A 15,941-nucleotide genomic window follows, 5' to 3' on the forward strand; every position below is an offset into this window, starting at 1 on the left:
GGACTTGAGCTCCCCAACCTCTCGATTTCAACTCGTTCGAAAGACGACGCAAGGTGGTTCGGGGTGGGCATTGGGGGGTCCAGGAAGGTGCTGCTGGGGTTCCTGCTGCATTAGAAAAGACGAAGAGAGGAACGGGAAGGCACCGTAACCCCCTCCGCTCCCCTCCCATTCCCCTTCCCTCTCGAGGAATTGGATGCTGCTGCTGTTGCTGCTTGAGCTTCTCCATCTACTTGCTGCATCTCTCCCGCTTCTTCTTACCTTTTAACAAACCTCCACTGCCGCCACTCTCAATCAGGTCACCTGCTACTTCTTTCTACCCACTTTCCGCCCAACCCTGACCTATCCCGTCTTGTCCTGTCTCTTGTCTCCTGTCTTAGAAGACAGAGAGAGAGATACCGGTAGATACAGGCGATCCTGCGAGGCGCTTGGCCTGTCACCGTTACCTTATCTACCTTACCTTACCTTAGATCCATACTCAAATTCAACCTTTCTTCATCCATACTCTTACCTCTCTACTCTTATCGCACCCGCGCATATCATTCCCGATCGAGTTCAGTTTCACATTGGGCTGGCCTACCTTATAACTTACTTGCCCTGATCGGTTACATCAATCCGAGGCACTTCTTACATTCCCCTTGCTCTCAACTCTTTGCCTTATACATCCCACTTCCCCCCCTCCTGCATTGCGCTCCCGCCATACGTCAAGTGAGCCAACAAGGTACTTCTCTGCGCCGTACTAGCCGTCGACCTGCAGAAGAAGTCCATCTCTGTCGCAACACCGAGGCGACCGCGGTGAAGGGTGTGCGCCCAACCTATTCTGACCCTCATGCTTTCCATGCCGTCGCTGGTCACCGTCAACAACAACGTTTCCCTGCTGAGCATTACAATCGCTCCAAGCACATACGTAGCAACGCTGACCTTGTCCTTTGTCTTCGTCTACCTATACATCGTTCAGATCTCGTGGAAACCGACACTGCTACCAAACGTCAGCTATTTTAAGCGCACAAGTCGAACCACCAAAACCGCAGAAGCCGCAGTCGAGGCGCCTTCCCTCCCACCACCACCCACTTACAAGGCCTTACCCGCACCACCCGCCCCCGAGGCCAGCGGCGCACTCGTCCGTCGCAGCAACCGCCACTCTTCCCAACATTACCAGCACGAATATGATGATGGCTACGAAACATTCGACGACGTTCGATCCTCTCGATCATTTAGACGCCTCCTTGGGCGACTTCGAGCCGACGACCCCGCCACCGGGCAGGAGGGGTCCCCAGGGCGTGAACTTGTTCGGGCACCCGTCGCATCACTCGAGCTTCCGGTCAGACGACGCGGAGAGCGACCTGGGCCCGGACCCCGAAAACTCAGTCTCCGTCGGTGGTTACAGTCCTCCGGCTTGGCGCCGCCTCGGAAACGGGAGTCGCGACAGCGGCTTCTGGCGGCGGAGTGATGACCTGCTAGGCGCATTCTCTCCCCAGCTCCACGGACACCACCAAGGCTTTGGCGGATTCAAGTCGAGAGAGTCAAGCCCCGAGTACGATAGCGATGGCGACGAGGGCGAGTCGGTGCTGCGCAGAGCTATGCGCACAAGGTTGCCGACGGGGAGCATGAGCCCCGATAAGGCCCGGTCGCCCAGCCCCGAGCCCAAGATGGAGGATAGGACGATCAAGTTGGAGGATATTCCGTGGAAAGAAACAAGCCCTTCAGAGGGAACATTGAATCAAGACAATTGTATGGCCCCGTACCTGAAGCCCATTCCTCTTCATCATGTGTGTACGACTGCTTTGGGAGGGTATCAGGCTGACCTCGCCGATAGATATCAGGTTCGCGTTGCGCGCAGAAGTACAGCAGCGTACGGAACCTATCGAAGCCCTAGTTCATTTCTTCCGCTCAAAATGGCGATTCTTGACTCACTCGTGGTCTTCCACGATCCTGTCCATCCTCGTCGCCGTGCTCGCCATAACGGCGACACGTAACCTCTTCCAGCCCGCTGCGCAACAGCCGGTGCCCGACCTCGTCAAGGTCGCAGGTATCGCGCGGTCTTTTGAACCGCTCATTTACTTTTCCGAGAATGGCGCATCCCAGGTCGGCGATCTGCAAGCGACCGGCGTCGCTGTCTGGGACCTCGGCGAGAGCGTGCGCTCCAGCAACATGACTTCTGCGCCAATCATTGTTAAGGAGCTGGATGATCTCAGTGAGAGCTTAAAGACTCTGGCTGTTGAGCTGACCAAATTCTTTGCGAACGTTGATGGCGACATTGATGGGTAAGTTCCACCATGTGTTCTCACTCATGAAGCATTGCATTCTAAAATCGAGTACAGTATTCTCATAGTCATGGACTGGGCGCGCAGAGAACTCTCTCAAGTCCAACACCTCCCCTCATCGCCCTTCACTGCCGCCTTTGACAACATCCACAACCTCCTCTCTGAAGCAGGCGTTCTCGAAGACGGCTTCGGTAGCCCGACTCGCCTTGGATCTCTATCGAGATACATATTTGGCATGTCCAACCCGCAGCGGACGCGCCTCACTCTTCAGCGCACATTCAACGAGTTCCTCACGGTCCTCGAGGATGCCATCAACTCGGAGCTCCAGCATTCCCTTGCCCTGTTTGCGCTCTTCGAGGCCATCGACCACCAATTCCTCAATCTCGCGCGCACAGTTGTCCGTGAGGCATCCGCGCAGGACGACCTGCACGCAGACTCGTTGTCGTCACTCTGGACGCGCATCTTAGGCGCCAACGCCGCCGAGGTGGCCAAATACGAGCGCAACCGCCTTCTGCTACAGAACGTGAGGGAGAAGACAGTACGGAACAAGAGCATCCTAGTCGAGCACAACGGCAAGCTCATGGCCCTCAAAGCCAATCTCGAAAACCTGCGACGCAAGCTAGTCAGCCCGCTCGTTAGGTCTGTCAACTCGAGCACCCTGACGCTCGAGGACCAGATCCGCGGGCTGGAGGACGTTGGCGGCTACCTCGAGGGTGTCCGGACGCGGCAGAAGGGCAAGTTGATGGAGATGCTGTACGGGAGCGTCGGCAATAGTCGGCGGCTCATTGAGGAGCGGACGTATGGCCGTACAGCATGAGTTGACGAAACTGGGATTTAGAGAAAAATCATTTGGGTCCTGGATTCATCGTCTCCTTGTTGGACATTTGCCCTTGTATACTGCATCATGGCGTATTCGGACACTTAGAGGAAACCCCACCCGGACGGCGTTTCTTGCTGAACTGGGGATAGACTTTTGCCATCGAAGCGAGTGGAGGAGACAAACGATGTCCCTCGCGCATTTTTACATTGGAGTTGAGGAGGGAGGAATATGGGGAATCGTCTACTGCATGGGTACTTATTCCCGGAGCACGTACATTTGGGGTTCATAAGCTGACAGATGTCAGTTGGCGTACAGTAGCGACTCGCCTTCTCAAAGTATGGGGGCAGCATGTGCTTCACAACCGCCTCGCACGGAAGACACGGAGGGAGGAACTTTTTTCGGTGATGGACTTGGATTATGGGCAAGGGCGTTTTCGGGAGTTAGTAACCTGTAGGACCAACCGCATGTAAAGACTCTGGGAAAGGGCGTCTTTGGGATTTGAAGGTTTCGTTGAAGTGTAGGTAGCGGAAATGCGAATGAACGCGTATACTTCATCAAGATATTTGTGCGTAGATCATGTCCTATTGTGTAATTTGGGAGGAAGCTTATGATATAAAAGGCGGAGGTATCGGTTGTATGTCTAAGTCGACAACAGGAGCAGTCACATAGTCTGTCATGATGATGTACTTTCTTGGTATCAGGGGTGTCAGCTATGTTTACTCCTTCATCTTGAGTATGCTTACACATCTCAAGACTTGTAAAGTCCGACCTGTCCAACTGTCGTATCGGGTCGGCTTTGGTAGTGGATTATTGTATAGTGAATACTGTAGCAGACAGTGCCGATGAGTATAAGCAGCAGGCTTTAGATATTGTCGTATGTCTTCCGTGAGCGAGACTTACCTTCCTAAGTAGAAGGTCAAGATCCTCGCTGCCGCTGCCAGCTCCCGCTTGCCGCAATGGTCGCGAAGAAGCACACGGCCCAGTCTTACATAACCTTCGTTTCCAACTCCTCCAGGTTGACGATGGGATTATTCGTTGTGCCTGGGTGGGGTTTTCACACAGAGTAGCTAGCTGGCTAGGCGCGTGTGAGGTGTGTGCTTGAGCCAGGGGATCTGTAGATGACGATGACTAGTAGAGTATATATTTCCTGGCTTCGCCTCCCTTACTAGGTCTGACGACCAGATCCGTAGTATTTCCGCGTCCTTTGTTGATGAACATCATCTCAGGGCCCGGAGCAGCTTCGTTGCAGGGAAATGGGATGCTCATTTATTGATAATGCTGTCGCTGGTCTGCGGTTTGTAGTATTAGGTCAATGGACTCGATTCTGCTCATGTGTCTGTTTTTTTGTTCTCGCATTGCGGGTTGAATACGGCGAGGGAAAGGGAAGGGAACTTAGAACATAGATTGCCGTCCTTGAGGGCTCTGGGAGATGCTGAAATTTGAGAGCTGCTTGCAGTGCGTGTCTTCCGAGCATACGTGATATGTCGCAGAGACATCATGTGGCAACCGATTTTAGAAGCTGTAGTGGATGTACACATCAAGAAACCACACCCGTTTCAGTCGTTTTTTTAAACGCCCATGGGGTTACCACCTCCGTCTGTTCGCTACCTTTCTAGGTAGTTGGATGTTCTATCCTCTTTGTAGCTTGCGGATTTGGAAATCCTGCGAGTGAACCCCAAGTCTTTCTCTCTACTTGTTTACGGGCCATATCGTGAAAACCTATAACGTTCTAGCTGATAGTTGGATCGTAGGGTATATAAGCTGTCAGCATTGGGGGATAGTGAAGGAAGCCGTTGGAAACATTTCTTCGTACATGGTCTAAAGGATATCGTATAGAAACACAGTAAGAAGCCCCCCCTTTATCATGTAATCCCAGCATTGCAGCCCATCTATAACCAAACTCCCCCCATTCCCAATCCCCTCAAAAGCCCTCAATCTGCGTCCCGATCCCCTTTTCCTTGGCGAGCTGAATCATGTGCATCCCAACCGACAAATCCATGAGCCCTAGACCGACACTCTTATAAATCACCGTCCCGTCCTTGAGCCACCTCACCAGCGCGTCCTCCTTCTTGCGCTTGTCTGCCGACCTCTGGCTCGAGCTGCGGCGCAGCATGCCCGGCCCTTTGCTGCTACCACTACCGCCGCTGCCAGACGTCTTTGTCGAGTCTTTGCTGATGGACGACCGTGGCTCCGATAAAGACGCGCCGTCGGATCCCGAGAAGGCGGACTTGATGGACGGCGTGCCGGAAAAGTCGAGCTTTTCGAGCTCCGAGGCCGCGATGCTCGCTGCGTCGCTATCGGCTGGGGCGGAGGCTGCGTCTTCTTCGTCTTGCATCCGGCGGAGCATAATTAGTTCTCCGAGTCTGTGTAAACAATCAGCTTCCTAGTTCCTAAAACCTCGAGTCCAAAGGGCAAGTGAACTTACTCAACAAGTTGCGTAGGCTGTAACCCAGCCGAGATAATCTCCCCAGCCTCCTTCAACGCTCCGTCCAGCGTGTCCACGACAATCACCCCGCCCTCGGGCGCATGCTTGTGAAAATGCCAATGCGGCTTCTCGTGCTTGGTAGCCTGCAGCAGCAACCCCTCAGGCAGCTCCCTCATCGCGGGCGTGTAACTCCCAATCGCCGCAATCAGCCTTCCCTTCCTCCGTCCCTCGTGGCTCGTCAGCACCTCGGCCTCAAACAACTCCTCCGTCGACGGCGTACAGCAGTACACCACGTCCGCATCGCGAATCTGCTCCCTCAACAACCTCTTGAACTCGCCGTACCCGGGGGTCAAAATCCCAAACGTCGTCTCGGACCAGCCTTCGCGCTCTTTGATGTGCGGCGGCACGCGGTAGAACTGCTTCATGAAGTCGCGGGCGTCGTCGGAGAAGCGGCGGTTGATGACGTTGACGTGTCTGATGGTCGTGCCGCGGACCAAGAGGGCGAGGCGGACGTGCCAGTAGGCTTGGAGGCCTGTGCCAAAGACGGTGATTGTCTTCACGGTGGTGCGGCGGGCGAGGAGGCAGGTTGAGGAGAGGGCGGTGCGGAAGGCGGTTAGGGTCTTTGCGTGGAGGAAGCCGATGGGTTCGCCGGTGGGGGAGAGGAGGGTCACGGCGCCTGTGGGTTGGATGGACGGTTTTGAGGGGTCTTGGGATGCTTTGCTGGAGCTGAGGGTTACGACTATAGGGAGTTTGTTAGTGATTTGAGAATTGTGAGCGGATGATGGAGGGCGGGGTGGGGAAGGTTGAGAGGATTACCTTTGCAACCCATGCCTTGGGGACCTACGGAGGGCATGTACAATGTTGTCGCGCCTGTCTTGAGGTTCTCTGTTGAGACGCGCTCCGGTTGGTGATATGTGCCATCCTCAATGTTGTGCGTGTTGGTCGAGTACTCGTGGAGAGCGGTCGAGATGACCTTTCTGAACCCGTCAAACTCGTCGGCCGTCAGATCGGCCAGGATCTTTTTGATCTGGTCGTCTGTGAGAACCGTCAAGACCATGGCGATGCTGTGAGATGTATATGAAAGGAATCTTGTTGTTCAGGCTTATTGTAGGCTGTTTGTAGTGAAATTTCTAGTCTTGCCCCTCATCAACTCTCGATGAGATGAGATGTTACTTGTGGGAGACAATTTGAACTTGTCCGAAGCGGGGTTCTTTATTCGTGTACTTCGTACACACTTTTGGCTGACTCGGGCTTATGGGGAGCTAACGCCGTGCTTATATCGGGATCTGGCAAAAACCCCGGGGGACGGGCTTATAAACAGAAAGATTGTCGATTTCTCATCTACATTTTCCACCGGCTCATCCGCGCCAAGAATCTAGCATGGCCGCGCTGTTGGCGTGCCCCTCGATGTGCGAATTCTGTAGTATGATGTAATTGTCGATACTAGGTCTAGGATCGTCTATGTGGTGCTTACTGACACAAGCCGTTCATCTCTACATATGCACCTCCGTGGGCTGTGGGCACACGTTTCTCCGTGCTGCTCGCTCTCGTAACTTTCTGATGTATCATGTTCCCAATGGAGCTATCCTTGAGTGAAAAGAATGGAAAAAGTAAAAGGCTTGGCGACAGATTATACGAGGGAATTGGGGTGGGTTGAGCCATCAAATCTTCGCTTGGCACCCGAAAGCGAAGCGGGCTTAGCGGGTTGGCTGGGCCGGCGTTCCGGCGTTCTAGGGTTACGGTGCACCGGGCTTTCGGCCTCGAATGGAGGGTCAGGCTTCACCGGCCTCGGGTCCGATAGGGACCCTGTCGACTCCGGATGTGCATGAAGTGAGCCGGAGGTGTCAATGCCACGAGGTCTTGTTTTGACGGGAGGCGGTGGCGGATGCGGCCCTTCGGCAGTCTACAAAGATCGGCAAAGAAACAAATCCCCTCCCAAGTTCGTCCCAAGGGCTGACTGGCTGCCTGATGTCTGCCTGCTTAGCTTGAAATGTGATGTCAGAGGATTATAACCAAGCGGGCAGGAATGTCAGACACGTAGATGCAAATAAGAACGCACATCCAAGAACAGAAATAATCTGGCAGGAGTAACATTGTGTTCAAAATACCATCTACAGGGTAACAATCAAAATGTCACGGTGCTCTTTCGTCTTCGTCACGGCCAAAAACGCCGACATCAAACTCATCAACAGTTTCCTCCTCACCATCCGGGACTGGGAGTACGGCGAAGATGACACCTGGGACTGCTTCACCCTCGTCACCTCGAAGACGGAACCCCTCCCGCTAGACGCAGAATCCGCAAAGCCACCACTGCAAGAGTTGCCTCTAAATGAATGGGAAGGCAGCTCCCTCGAAGAAGTCGAAGCCGCGGTTCTCGCGAGGGGCAAAGAAGAGGACTCGGCGTATGGCAAGCAGCAAGGGCCCAACAACTTGAGCCTCTTCCTCGTGCTCGACGACAAGAGCGTCGAGGACCGGACCGTGATCCTGTGCCAGCGGGCCATTGACTGGGACGCGGAGCCGCTGACGTACCCGGAAGGGTTCAACAAGTTCCGGACGCCGTGGACATCGGCTTACCTGGACTGGTGCAACCTCGACATCTCGAATATCGGATGGTCCGAGATGTGTGACTGGGAGGACGCCGACGAGGGAAAGAATGAGAGGGACGGGGTGTGGTGGACGTATGGGAATCACGTTGAGGAGCTTACCTCTGAGGAGAATAGGAAGAAGCGGGATGCTGTGATTAAGGAGCTGGAGGGGCTTGGGCAAGCGTGATGAATAGCTGGACTAGGGAATCATGAGTCGCCATCGTGCTGTTCTCGCTCCTAGCTGTGTGAGCACACGGTGAGTTTACAAATGTTTAGGAAGGCAGTCCCATTCTCCAGAGTTCAAAATCAACCAATTCCAGGCACCTGAGTAATGAACGAATCAGGAGCCGGCAATGGGGATGTGAGCCGCCCCAGCCGGAGCCCGAGGGAGGCTTTGAAAGAGTCCACGTAGGCTCGCCGCTCATGTCGCCCCATCTCTCTGCCACTCCACGACGCGTGTACGGCGTCCATCGTATTCGCAAAAATCTCATTGCGACTAAGCAGAGAATAATAGCTGGCTGAACAGCTTGAACTGGTAGAAAGCGCATCAAAGGGGTAGTGGAGGTGGTGGCATCGGATAAATGGTAGAAGAAAACCATTGTTTGAGGCCCTGAGGGTTCAATACGCTTTGATTACCGTAACTTACAGTCTGCAAAATCATTAAACTCTCTTCGTATTACCATCAACTATCGCGAAGAAAATACCTCAACCACAAGAATCGAAGTCTAGGCGGTATTAGAAAGTGTCACGATAAGTCGAAACAAGAAGTCGACCCAACCCGCCAACGTCGTCTTAAGCAAACCCCCATTCCCAAATATAACCACCCAGCCAAAACCGAACAAAACAAAAACGGGGTTGCTACTCAAGAGGTACGGAGCGCGGGTGTCGGATGAGCACACAGACAAACCCTTTGGAGTAGTGGCACCCGGTAGATCGGCCGTGCATTTTCAGGTCCCTCCTCCTCCTGTGCCCCCCGGGCCCGGAAAGTGTCAGGACGTTGTTTCATAAACCTCTTACACTCTATTCCATCTTTTTCTTCTCCCTCTCCCCCTTCTCTCCTGAAGCGACCAGTGACATTTCTTCCTCACTGGTTCCACCACAGGGTCATAGTCTGGCGAGGGGCACCCTTCTCTTTGCGCGCATCAGAAAGTGAGGAACAACGCTGTTGGCCTGTTTCTGCTGGTCTCCTTTGAGGGTTGAATAGGAACAGCGGCACAGATTCAGAAAACCGGGCACGGGACACTAGAGAGCACAAGACATACAATTGCTGAAGATACAAGACGAAGAAAAGGGACAATAGCCTCAGTGGCAGCCAAACACGGCTCTCGAGCCTGACCATCTCGTGTTGCCTTGTAAACGAGAACCTTATCAAGAGTGGCAGGCTGCACGATCAAAAACAGGCACCTCATCTGACTGTACATTCAACTGCAAGAGAACAGTATCCCTACGCAAAAAGGCCCCTGTTCTCGCCTTCAACCACCTCGCAGACAGGGAGAGCAAGATAGGGAAAGGGAAACCAATCACAATACCTGTCCCCCGTCTCGTCCCTGACCGTTGGGAATCTCGAATCCGTCGAATACTTCTCTTGTCTCAATCCAGCTGTTGAGAACCTGAGCATCTGTTTAAAAGAGAGAGTGGTACCAAAAAAGACCCCTTCCCGCAGACAAGAAACAAAAAGAACCCTGTTTTCTCCCTCTGCTCGCCCGCGCGCCTGCGACCCCTAGAAACTTGGAAAGTTCGCGCCAAAAGATCTCACGCCCCAAGGTCCCAAGGAAGCCGCAGCACCACCAACCAGCACACCCAGCCAGGCCCCAACCCACACCGCAGCAGCTGTACACCAAATCTGACTGGTCCAAACGGGGGCGCCCCAGGGACCTGCCACCTACCAGTAACCACCTACTGCGTACTCCGTACCTACCGCAGCCCGCTGGGCCAAGTCCAAGCCTCAAATTCGGCAAAAGAGGCTACGTACGACGCTTCCTCTTCTGTTGGCCGCGCCGCCCCGGGGAAAGCTGACAACAACACTTCACTTAACCTCACCTCACCCAACCACTCCACCATCAAACCTCGAAATCCAACAAAACAGCAGTCCAGAAAGCTCGATCCTCACCAGACAACGAGCCAAAACCCACATCAAAAGAGACAATCAACTCACCGATCCTACCACAATCCGATCTCCCTTTGCTCCCGTGCTGTCGATCCCATCTCCGTGAGCTGGAATTCGGACCATCTCCACAATAGCTCAGAAAGTCCACGTACGCCAACCTAAAAAGAAAAACGTTACCACCGCAAACCACATCACACTACCGCCAAGATGACGCTCAAGGAGGAATTCGCGACCAGAAACTTCAGTATGTTTACCTTCCCAATGGCTTTGCGCGGCTGGCGCTGTCTTCCTCATTTTGAACTTGTTGCTAACCTCTCACTACAGGCATTTACGGCCAATGGTAAGAGCTTCCCTGCTCAGCCCATCATCCCTCGCTCCCTCGCGCAATGTCCCCCCTTCGATTGCCTGTCCGCGGGGACACGATCCGAGATGAATACTCCCCGCGGCAGGCTGCGATTGCGGAAAACCTCTCTGGGAGAGCTTGTTTCGGCGCAATACACTTTGAGAGGCATAATGGCTGACTCGAGAATCAATACAGGCTGGGCGTCTTGTCGATGATCTTGTGCTTAGCACTGGGCATCGCCAACATCTTCACCATCCATCTCCTTCTCATCATCTTCTGCGCGCTCGCCTTGTAAGACTACCTGCGCTCCCTCCGCTCTAAGCCGGAGCTCCGTTCTAACGTAAACCTCAGGGCCTCTGCGCTGGTGATCCTCTTTATTGAGGTCCCTCTGTTGCTCCGAATCTGCCCTACCTCGGCCACGTTTGATGGCTTCATCCGCAAGATCTCGACCAACTACATGCGCGCCGGAGCCTATGCCGGCATGGCTGTCATTCAGTTCCTCAGCACGATCATCGTTACCAGCAGTCTGATCGCCGCTGGTGTGTTCCTGTCGCTGACGGCCATCTGCTACCTTCTCGCCGCCGTCAAGGGCCAGGCCTTTGTCGGCAGCAAGACGCTTGGTGGCCAGGGTGTTGCCCAGATGATTGTCTAGGAGAAGAATCAGCAATTAGAATGTCGGGGCAACGAGATGCCCAAATCAGCAGCTCCGGACGAAGGAGCGCCGGCGCCTGTAACGACAGCTGAACAAGTATAGGCAACATTAGTGATATCCAGTGCCTGGAAGCACGAACAAAATGGGGGGACGAAAGGGTTGTGGAGTGTATACAATTGCGAGTATCGAGGCTCCGTGATAGGCCACTTGGCGCGTGAAGCGCAATGGGTCATGAGAGGTTGCAGAGGGCAACGCGGAGACTGGTGTGTTTTGATATGCAACGACCGGCATATTCGGAAAGGAAACTCGGCGTCCCGGGACAAGCTCAGGCTTTGCGTGTACGACTTCGGATTGCGCTTTTGGTTCTTAGAAGCTCCGGAGGTTATGATAGCTTTCTTCATTGCACTGGATTTTCTGTTTCGGAGCTTTCTTGAAACTTTTGATGGTTCACTCTCGTGCGCATTGAGCAGAGTCGAGTCGTCCGACTGCCTCCATGCACGTGTACCGCTCCAGATCGGAGTACGGCAGAAGAGGATCGGCATCAAGCTTGCCAGCTCACAGCTTACAAGTGATGCTGCGCAAGCTTCCTAGCATTGTTCTTGTTCAGTCGCTATAGCTTGAACCATAGCTAGCTTGCGAAGCGAGTCAACGGTGAGGATCGAAAGAAAATGGCACTAGTGGTGCCGGTGGCGGGAGGAGGGGGAGCCAGCCAGGTAATAGCTCGCAGGCCTCGGAGCTAAGGTGAGCAGCAAAAGAGCTACTTCTCATGCAGAGGGACATCACGCACATTGTGAAGCGTGACCATGAAACCATGACCGCCGTTTGGGGGGTTTGGCCCAATTGGACGAGCTAGATAGTTTATGATGGAGGCTTGGAGCGGGAGGGGGGCATGGCCGGAATCTGCCCCTCATGTTTCTAGTCGCGAACTACCTAGTGTGAGTGAATACTCAAGTTTTTTTTTTTTCCTTCTTCTTGCTTCTGAACGTATCCTGTGAAACCCCGGATATTGACGTATGCCTCGTCATTTTTTTTTTTCCCTGCGCGGGGAGTGTAACATGATGAATGGTTAGCTTTGTGGATACCTGCCGTGCTACCGAGTACAGACTCTCTCTGGCCTTCCATTTTCTGGGGACGATGGCGTTCGGTTGATGGGAGATAGCAGCATCCATCCGTATGACGCCAAGAAGTGAAAGAGCTGGCGTAATTGGCAATTAGGTTATGGCAAATAGTGTTTGTCAAAAGTCGAGCGCATTTATATCACCACCCATCGCATTACTGGCAATGAACCTGGTCCTAAGTTCAATGGGTAGAGACCAAGAAGTTGAGGACGGCAACGCACTACATGGCGTCATCCAGCAGCAGCGCCGTGGGAAGATGGAGCTGCTAAAAAAAAGCCGTGGTCCAGCTCTGGACGAAACGAACGGCACAGTGAAGATGCAAGAAAGGTGAACGGAGCTTCTGGCCCTGATCGACCGTGACGATGTGTTTCCCCGTTTTCCTCCCCACAAGGGTCCTGCGAGATGAAGGAAGGGTTTGCTTATCCAGAAGAACCTCAGTCGCGAAGCTGGCACAAGGAGTAGGATTTTTCCGGCCGGGCCAGCTCAACTTTTTTTTTTTCGAATCTTCGAAGAAACCTCGGGAATCACCTTTACTTGGAGCTTGTTTTGAGACGATCGGTTTCCCGGTCCCGCCTCTCGCCCAGGGCGTTCCAGCAACTGTCATCATCCGAAGAAAGCCAGCCAGGTACTGGAGCATTTTCCAGGGACACTCGTGGATCGATCGTCAAACAATGGGGCTCTTCCCGTCTCCAGTTGACGGTTAATAATGACAGTGCATTGCTGGATAACGGAGCCGTCTACGCTGGTTCCAATTCTCTGTGACAGTCTGACGGAAGGACCTCCACTTGGGATGTCGTCAATTGAAAGACATCCGTAATTCTGACGGAAAAGGGAGCGTTCTGGCCGTCTGAAAAAAAGAGCCGGGCTGAGCGCGAACGGTGGGAGGGAGCCAAGACCGTGACAGCGGCCGTCAGAGGCCGTCGGAGACAGCGTCCGACACAAGCCAGCTCTCAATGTTTAAGCGATTGTAGGAGAGGCATTTGTTCATGGCCCGAGGACCAAGGCAATTGAGAAATGCCGCCCCGAGAAAATCCCTCGAGCATGCCCGCATGCGCTCCGGCGCCCGTCCAGATGCTTCCGAGTTGCCAGAGATGGAAGCCCGAGAGGCGGTGCCGTTTAGATCCAAGTGATGCTCCTGGACAAGCGCCCGCAGTCACAGTCCGAGAAGCCGGAAAATCCAATTAAATGGATCATGTCTCTAGTTGTTGCGGTGAGAGATGAGTACGTATTCCAGAGAATAACAGTGTGGTGCAATACAGGGTAAGCTAGTATATGAACCACAGACTGAACAGAGAGACTGTGAGAGAGTATTGCGAGGGATCACGATGGTCCATTGGCAGGGTTGTCTAAAACGGCTCCCTCTCTTGGGCATGTGTTTGTGTGGGAAATGTTGTATCGAGATCCAAACGGACGAGGCACCGTCGTCTGGCCAGCTGCAGGCCGGTGCCCTTTCCATGCAGAGCTTGCAGCATCTCGTGGTCTGGGAGGTGGGGCTGGTCTTGGGAGACAATGACACTGGACTCTCGGGGGAGGGAAGAGGTCAAAGGCTTTTAGGGCGAGTCGAGGCGCACTGTAGACTTGTTGTGTTGGTAGCCAAAGACGCAATATGGTCCGGTAAGGTCCAGGTATCTCGCTGGGCCTCTCTTCCCGGTTCACGCATCCGGTTCCTGGCAAAGGTACTTGACGAAATCGAGAAGGTACCTGCTCTCGGGACCGCCCATGCCCCGGGTCTGGCCCGCCTGAGGCTGGACGCCTGGGGGGTCGGTGGCCATGGTCAGCGGGTGACTTTTCGAACTTTTCTCAGTGGACAGTTTCGATTGGGGCGCAGGCGGGCTCGACCTTGGACCAGACGACGCCCTGTGGAGATGCCGTCCACTATGGGCGAGAGCCACGGTGGGTATCCTGGGACCGGCTGCCCTGCCCGCCGCTGGATGAGTCCAGGGTCGACTTGTCCAGAGGACGGGAAGCTGGCCATGTCTTTGTTGCCTCTGGACGTTTGAGCAGCCAGGGGAAGCAATGTTGTTGATTTTTGATGTGTGTGTGTGTGGTCCCAGGTCGTACAGAGAGTGACTCTGAAATTAGAACGTGGTGAAGAAGAATGCAAGGTGGCCGGATGTGCGTGAACGTTGCGCCAAGTCGTGTCTGTTGGGAGACTGGAACGAAGGAACCCCCCGTGTCCCAGATGGACATTCCCAGGGCGCAGGTGACTCGGGACGAGATGGGTTTCGCGTTGCTGATTCTAGATTTCGACGCTGACGCGAGCACACACAAATGGGAAGCAGAGCACGTTTGATCTGGTCGAGGCGTTGGCAGGTGACGGCCGAGGGAATCCACAGTCACAGTGCCCTTTTTTTGTGTTTTCCCCTTCCCCGTCTTTTGGTGCTATTTGTAGTTGAGTGCTTCGGAATCCTTGGAAGCGGGTTTGCGGACGGCCGGCGAATTTGGCGAGTTGTTGAATCTCAACCAGGTCTGTAGACTGGTTTGAACGCAATTGGTGCTGTCCTGTGCTGGGATCTTCACACTCAATTGAGCCTCTGACGCCTCTCTCAGAGTGGCAGCTGCAATAAGAGTAGACGTGGATCTGGGTTGGAAGGACACTTGGTTCGATCGATCGATTGGGGGTGGGATGATGGAGAGTTTCCTGGTCAACTTTCTTCCCGATGGCCCTGGAGCAGTCGGTTGAAGTGTTCCTGTCTGAAAGTAACAGCAAACAAAGCGAGTCAACAGAAAAGAACAACTCACCTCTTGCTCATATCAGCTAGCTGCTTCCTGGACGCGATGTTGCTTTGTCTGGTCCGTAAGGTAGGTAGGTAATAGCTTGCCGTTCGTATCGTTGAGAGGAAGGTCGTCCCCTGACGTTGAAGACGAAAAAAGGTACCTTGCTGGATGGGAGGTATCGTAGGTATTCGTACATTTCGTACAAGTACACGACCTCGTGGGGAGGTAAGAAAAAAGACTTGGACTTTGATTATTGCAACTTACACTACAATTCGAGGTGAGCACCTCAGTCTCCAGCGTGCCGTATGATGCATTAGTGGGCAAATGGCGGGGTACTGTGGATTCCCCAAAAACAGATCATTCAGTACTGTGCCAATAGGAAAGAGACTTACTGTATGACAGCAAGCCCTCAAACCTGCAGCTTCTAATGCAAAGAGTGCCACCAAAGTGCGCATCGCCGGCACAGCGTCAACTCGACGGCCAGGTACTCGAGGTACTCGTGTACATGTTCTTCTGCTTTTCTCGCTGGACCGGCATCGAGCATCCCTGCTTTTGTGCCATGGAATACGTCGCTCGTGACTGGCTGAGAGAGGGCAGCAGCACCGTCACCGAACCAGCTGGTTTCGTCAAGCCAGAATATAAAAGCTCGAGGGTCAAGGTGACTTTTCTCCTGCTTGCTGCCCCCCCCCTGGATTTGCTCGTCATATCATCTGTTCAATGTGTGTACTCAGCATACAAATCAACTCTCTCACCATCTTCCATTTGCCCTTCACCTCGCGAGCGTTACGATAACACCAATTCCACACAGCATCACGGAATAGCCCAGCTCTTTAGGGTCTCACTCCCACCACCTCAATTCACCTTATCTCTTATCTCTCACCTTTAGCTGTAAGTGGACTCCGTCCTGCCAGA

The 15,941-nt window shown here is 53.7% G+C and overlaps 6 protein-coding genes across 6 annotated transcripts; 3 read left to right on the forward strand and 3 right to left on the reverse strand.

The window, feature by feature from the left end:
- Nucleotides 1-1,169: 1,169 nt before the first annotated feature.
- Nucleotides 1,170-3,078, forward strand: CCOS01_09245 (uncharacterized protein; the record flags this gene model as incomplete). Its single annotated transcript, XM_060457404.1, has 3 exons — nucleotides 1,170-1,728; nucleotides 1,814-2,261; nucleotides 2,319-3,078. The coding sequence occupies 3 exons, from the start codon at nucleotides 1,170-1,172 to the stop codon at nucleotides 3,076-3,078; spliced, it is 1,767 nt and encodes a 588-aa protein (XP_060312104.1).
- A 1,924-nt stretch (nucleotides 3,079-5,002) lies between these two features.
- Nucleotides 5,003-6,563, reverse strand: CCOS01_09246 (UbiD family decarboxylase; the record flags this gene model as incomplete). The annotated part of the gene is made up of 3 exons (XM_060457405.1): nucleotides 5,003-5,444; nucleotides 5,507-6,245; nucleotides 6,323-6,563. 3 exons carry the CDS (start codon nucleotides 6,561-6,563, stop codon nucleotides 5,003-5,005), a joined length of 1,422 nt encoding a protein of 473 aa, XP_060312105.1.
- A 1,073-nt stretch (nucleotides 6,564-7,636) lies between these two features.
- On the forward strand, nucleotides 7,637-8,278 carry CCOS01_09247 (uncharacterized protein; the record flags this gene model as incomplete). The annotated part of the gene is made up of 1 exon (XM_060457406.1): nucleotides 7,637-8,278. One exon carries the CDS (start codon nucleotides 7,637-7,639, stop codon nucleotides 8,276-8,278), a length of 642 nt encoding a protein of 213 aa, XP_060312106.1.
- A 2,127-nt stretch (nucleotides 8,279-10,405) lies between these two features.
- CCOS01_09248 (golgi apparatus membrane protein TVP18) lies at nucleotides 10,406-11,193 on the forward strand (the record flags this gene model as incomplete). Its single annotated transcript, XM_060457407.1, has 4 exons — nucleotides 10,406-10,442; nucleotides 10,523-10,538; nucleotides 10,737-10,832; nucleotides 10,893-11,193. The coding sequence occupies 4 exons, from the start codon at nucleotides 10,406-10,408 to the stop codon at nucleotides 11,191-11,193; spliced, it is 450 nt and encodes a 149-aa protein (XP_060312107.1).
- A 2,770-nt stretch (nucleotides 11,194-13,963) lies between these two features.
- CCOS01_09249 (uncharacterized protein) lies at nucleotides 13,964-14,286 on the reverse strand (the record flags this gene model as incomplete). Its single annotated transcript, XM_060457408.1, has 2 exons — nucleotides 13,964-14,064; nucleotides 14,151-14,286. 2 exons carry the CDS (start codon nucleotides 14,284-14,286, stop codon nucleotides 13,964-13,966), a joined length of 237 nt encoding a protein of 78 aa, XP_060312108.1.
- Nucleotides 14,287-14,693: 407 nt separating this feature from the next.
- Nucleotides 14,694-14,975, reverse strand: CCOS01_09250 (uncharacterized protein; the record flags this gene model as incomplete). Its single annotated transcript, XM_060457409.1, has 1 exon — nucleotides 14,694-14,975. A coding segment is annotated over one exon (282 nt), but the record flags the coding sequence as incomplete, so codon positions are not given.
- Between the last annotated feature and the right edge of the window lie 966 nt (nucleotides 14,976-15,941).

The sequence above is a fragment of the Colletotrichum costaricense genome, assembly GCF_030867565.1.
Source record: "Colletotrichum costaricense strain IMI 309622 chromosome Unknown Scaffold_9.1, whole genome shotgun sequence".
Taxonomy (NCBI): Eukaryota; Fungi; Ascomycota; class Sordariomycetes; order Glomerellales; family Glomerellaceae; genus Colletotrichum; species Colletotrichum costaricense.